Consider the following 3,902-nt stretch of genomic DNA (forward strand, 5'->3'; position numbering starts at 1 on the left):
GTGAGTAAACACAGTAGTAAAATGTAAGAATCATTTTATTCCCATTCCCCATCACAACCAGTTTTAAGCTCCTTCAATGACCCCTGCCAGCTCCTGGGCTGGGATCCGCTTTCCCTTCAGAGAGGGGTGAGACCCGTCAGCAGTCATCAGGCCAGGTGCCAAGCTAACCGCCCCATGGTCAAAGAACCCAAAGTTCCTGTGGTGGCACCAACCTTCCAGCCTCTTATTCAAAGCCTGTGATTTCCTGGACCACTCCATATCCCTCAGCACCCCAGAAGAAGGAGAGAGGAAAATAGCACTTGTACACCCACTCCTTCAACCATTCACCCTAAACCCCTGACGTCCTTTTTGATAGCTTGCAGGCTTCCCTGAGCAATTTCATCAATGCCTACATGAACTATCAGTAATGGGCAGTAATCAGAAGAGCAAAACAGACCCAGGACTTTTCTGGTGATGTCCCTGATGTGGGCCCAAGGGAGGCAGCACACCTCCTTACAGGTCAGGTCGGGCCTGCAAATGGAGCCCTCCATTGCCCAGAGAAGGGAATCACCCACCACAATTCCCCTCCTGCCTTTCCTGAGAGAGGCAGTTTCAAGGCATGGGGGAGACTGCCTCAGCCTAGGCTCCCTCCTAGGCAGACTCCCCACTCACCTCCCCTTCAATTTCCAGCATTCAAACCTGTTGCTTAGTGGGACCTGGGGGAGTGGGGTTGGCAGGCAGGGGGTGCGCCAATGATGCTGAGCTGGGATACTCTTCCAACCCTCCTCCTCTCTCAGCTCTGTCCGACTGTGACAGGGCAGGGGGTCCAGCACTTCTGTGCGGGTATTGCCCTGGCACCCTTCCCTCTGACACACCAGTGAGACATATATATGCATATGTCATAACTATTACCCTTTCCTTTGATCTCTCTTAGGAAATAGCTTTATTTCAGCCCACGAGTTGTACAGCCAAATTCTCTTCCCCATCCCTCTGGGAAGGGGGCAGTGCACAAAGCACTGTGTGGTGCTGAGCCACCTGCTGGGTTAAACCACCACAGTCAATTTGGTGCCCAATGTGGATATCCTGGAGTTGAGATAACAGTAGTGAGCAAAAAACCGTGTGGTGCAGAGCCACCTTCCATGTTAAACCACTGCACCGCCCTGAGTCCATAACAGATCACCTTGGGACTCTGTACGCGTCACTCAGTGAAGAACACCAGAAGATCTCGAGGTCTTCTCAGAGAGCAGCTCCTGAGGTATATTCCTTACACCATTCCTTTGGAAGAGGCCTCCAGTTCTCTGGTCCTGCTCTGAAGAGCCCCTCTTGTTATGGCGCTGCAGCAAGGAGACCAGCTCTGACACAGCGCTTCATATTGCTGCCTACTGACTGCAGCCCCGGAGTGCTGTTGTAGAGACAACAGGGCTGTGGTGAGACACACAAGACCTTCAGGTCTGCACAAATGCAAGGACTTGAGAGCAGTGTAAAGAGAGCAGGGATGAAAAGAGCGTGTTGCGCTGCTGTCCGTGGCTGTACCTCCCCCAGATCCAGATCCAGGCAAGGCAGGAAGAGAGAAGAGCAAAGGAAAAGTACTTTTTCCAAGCTTCTTTTAGTGTCTTTTAACCTTTTCAGGGAACCTGGATCCCTATTTACATGAGCTCTTGGCGTGAAAAAACAGAAAATAGACGTGAAAGAAGACGTGGAAAAAATGCAACATTTTTTTTACAGATTACTGTATCACACAAACACAAACAAACAAATGCACATAAAATAGGAAAAACAATGACTGGGAAGCATGTGAGGAAGATGTGCAATTTATTGACGCTGGAATAGTGTATATTGAAACACTTCACTGAGGGTATGCCTGATCTCCTTGTTCCTCATGCTGTAGATAATGGGGTTCAGTGTTGGAGGAACCACCGAGTACAGAAATGACACCAGCAGGTCCAGGGATGGGGAGGACATGGAGAAGGGCTTCAGGTCAGCAAACACGACAGTGCTGAGAAACAGGGAGACCACAGCCAGGTGAGGGAGGCACGTGGAGAAGGCTTTGTGCCGTCCCTGCTCAGAGGGCATCCTCAGCACGGCCCTGAAGATCTGCACATAGGAAAAGAGAATGAAAACAAAGCACCCAAATAAGACAAGGACAGTAAAGACAATAAGCCCAACTTCCCTGAGATAGGACTGTGAGCAGGAGAGCTTCAGGATCTGAGGGATTTCACAGAAGAACTGATCCACAGCATTGCCTTGGCACAGAGGCAGGGAAAATGTATTGGCAGTGTGCAGCACAGAAGTAAGGACCCCTGTGCCCCAGGCAGCTGCTGCCATGGTGGCACAAGCTCTGTTGCCCAGCAGGGTCCCGTAGTGCAGGGGCTTGCAGATGGCAACGTAGCGGTCATAGGACATGATGGTGAGAAGGGTATATTCTGCTGATAGCAGAAAGGCAAAGAGAAAGACCTGTGCAGCACATCCAGCATAGGAGATGGCCCTGGTGTGCCAGAGTGCATTGGCCATGGCTTTGGGGAGAGTAGTGGAGATGCAGCCCAGGTCGAGGAGTGCGAGGTTGAGGAGGAAGAAGTACATGGGGGTGTGCAGGCGGTGGTCGCAGGCTACGGCTGTGCTGATGAGGCCGTTGCCCAGGAGGGCAGCCAGGTAGATGCCCAGCAAGAGCCAGAAGTGCAGGAGCTGCAGCTGCCGCGTGTCTGCCAACGCCAGGAGGAGGAACTCGCTGATGGAGCTGCTGTTGGCCATCTGGTACTTCTGGGCACCAGGACCTGTGTGCTCAAGAACCTGTCCAAGGAGTAGAAAAGTTAGTGACAAGTCATTCCACTTGAGAAATGTTCATTATAATCAGTGATGTGAGCTACATTTCATGCAGTTGATTTTGCCATGAGCACCTGTGCGCTTTTTCTCTCACGGATGCAGCCTTGTCCCTGTGTGGACATGGGAACGTGGTGGTGCTGTGGTGATGTTCTGTCCAGAATTTGTCAGATGAAATCCCTTCTAATGCAGAAGTGCTTGTCAGCATCTGCATTACCAATGCCAGAAATATGGGGGTTGAAAAGAAAAGTTTTAATGATGTTTTTTTTTCTTGCACAGTCTGTTCCCACTCACCGTGGTCAAGGAGTGTTCAAATGAAGTCAGAAATCCTGAGCTGTTCTGCAGCACTGCTGCTTAGTGCAGGGTAAGGGGAGCTGGTTGGGCTTGTGTCCACACACTCAGAACTTGCCAACGCTGGAGACAAAGGGAGAATGCCCTCCCATGTTACCTTGAAAAGAAGCCAGACCCTGCTGAGAGCAGAGGAAACCACTGCCCATCCCGGAATGCCCACCCTTTCTCAGGGGTCCTGAGCAAGGTCTCATCACCACACATCTGGAAAACGACACCTAACATTCATTTCATCAACCCCAGAGCATTTCTTTGCATACTGCAACTCTGTGCTTCTTCCCTCACCTTTGTTCTCCAGACTACGGGAAACATTTGCATGCTGAAGTTTAGCACACATATCTGAAGGACACCTCAAAAAGATGTGTCCTAAAGATGGCATCTCATTAAGGGAAAGCCAACTCCTTCCCAGCCTCACAGACTGCACTGCCCACCGCCCCAGGCAGTGGCTCTCAGCCCCTGTGCACTGCAGAGGGCGATGGACACGTGCCTGGGGAGATGCTGCTCTGCTCTGCTGCTGCTCTGGCTGCATTCCTATTTGCTGTTCAGAACCCATCCTGTCTGCAGAGAATCACCTAAGTGCATGTTCATGTTTGCAGGTGAAAAGGGAACAAAAGAGTACCACAATGACTTCAGCAAAGTAAATATCTGCTTTCAGTAAGTAAAGAGACTGAATGTACTTGAAGATTCTCAGTACATGGACTCAAACACTCTATATCATTACCCTCCACTAGAAGTAGGAAGCAGAAAACATGGCGGAA

General features: G+C 50.6%; 1 protein-coding gene across 1 annotated transcript; it reads right to left on the reverse strand.

The window, feature by feature from the left end:
• Positions 1-1,791: 1,791 nt before the first annotated feature.
• On the reverse strand, positions 1,792-2,746 carry LOC112530849 (olfactory receptor 14A16-like). Its single transcript, XM_040654641.1, has one exon. The coding sequence runs from the start codon at positions 2,725-2,727 to the stop codon at positions 1,792-1,794; it is 936 nt and encodes a 311-aa protein (XP_040510575.1). The 5' UTR covers positions 2,728-2,746.
• Between the last annotated feature and the right edge of the window lie 1,156 nt (positions 2,747-3,902).

The sequence above is a fragment of the Gallus gallus genome, chromosome 33, assembly GCF_016699485.2.
Source record: "Gallus gallus isolate bGalGal1 chromosome 33, bGalGal1.mat.broiler.GRCg7b, whole genome shotgun sequence".
Classification (NCBI taxonomy): Eukaryota; Metazoa; Chordata; class Aves; order Galliformes; family Phasianidae; genus Gallus; species Gallus gallus.

Excerpts from the sequence above, each read along its gene's own strand:
- LOC112530849 (XM_040654641.1), bottom strand. The coding sequence starts at position 2,727 with ATGGCCAACAGCAGCTCCATCAGCGAGTTCCTCCTCCTGGCGTTGGCA.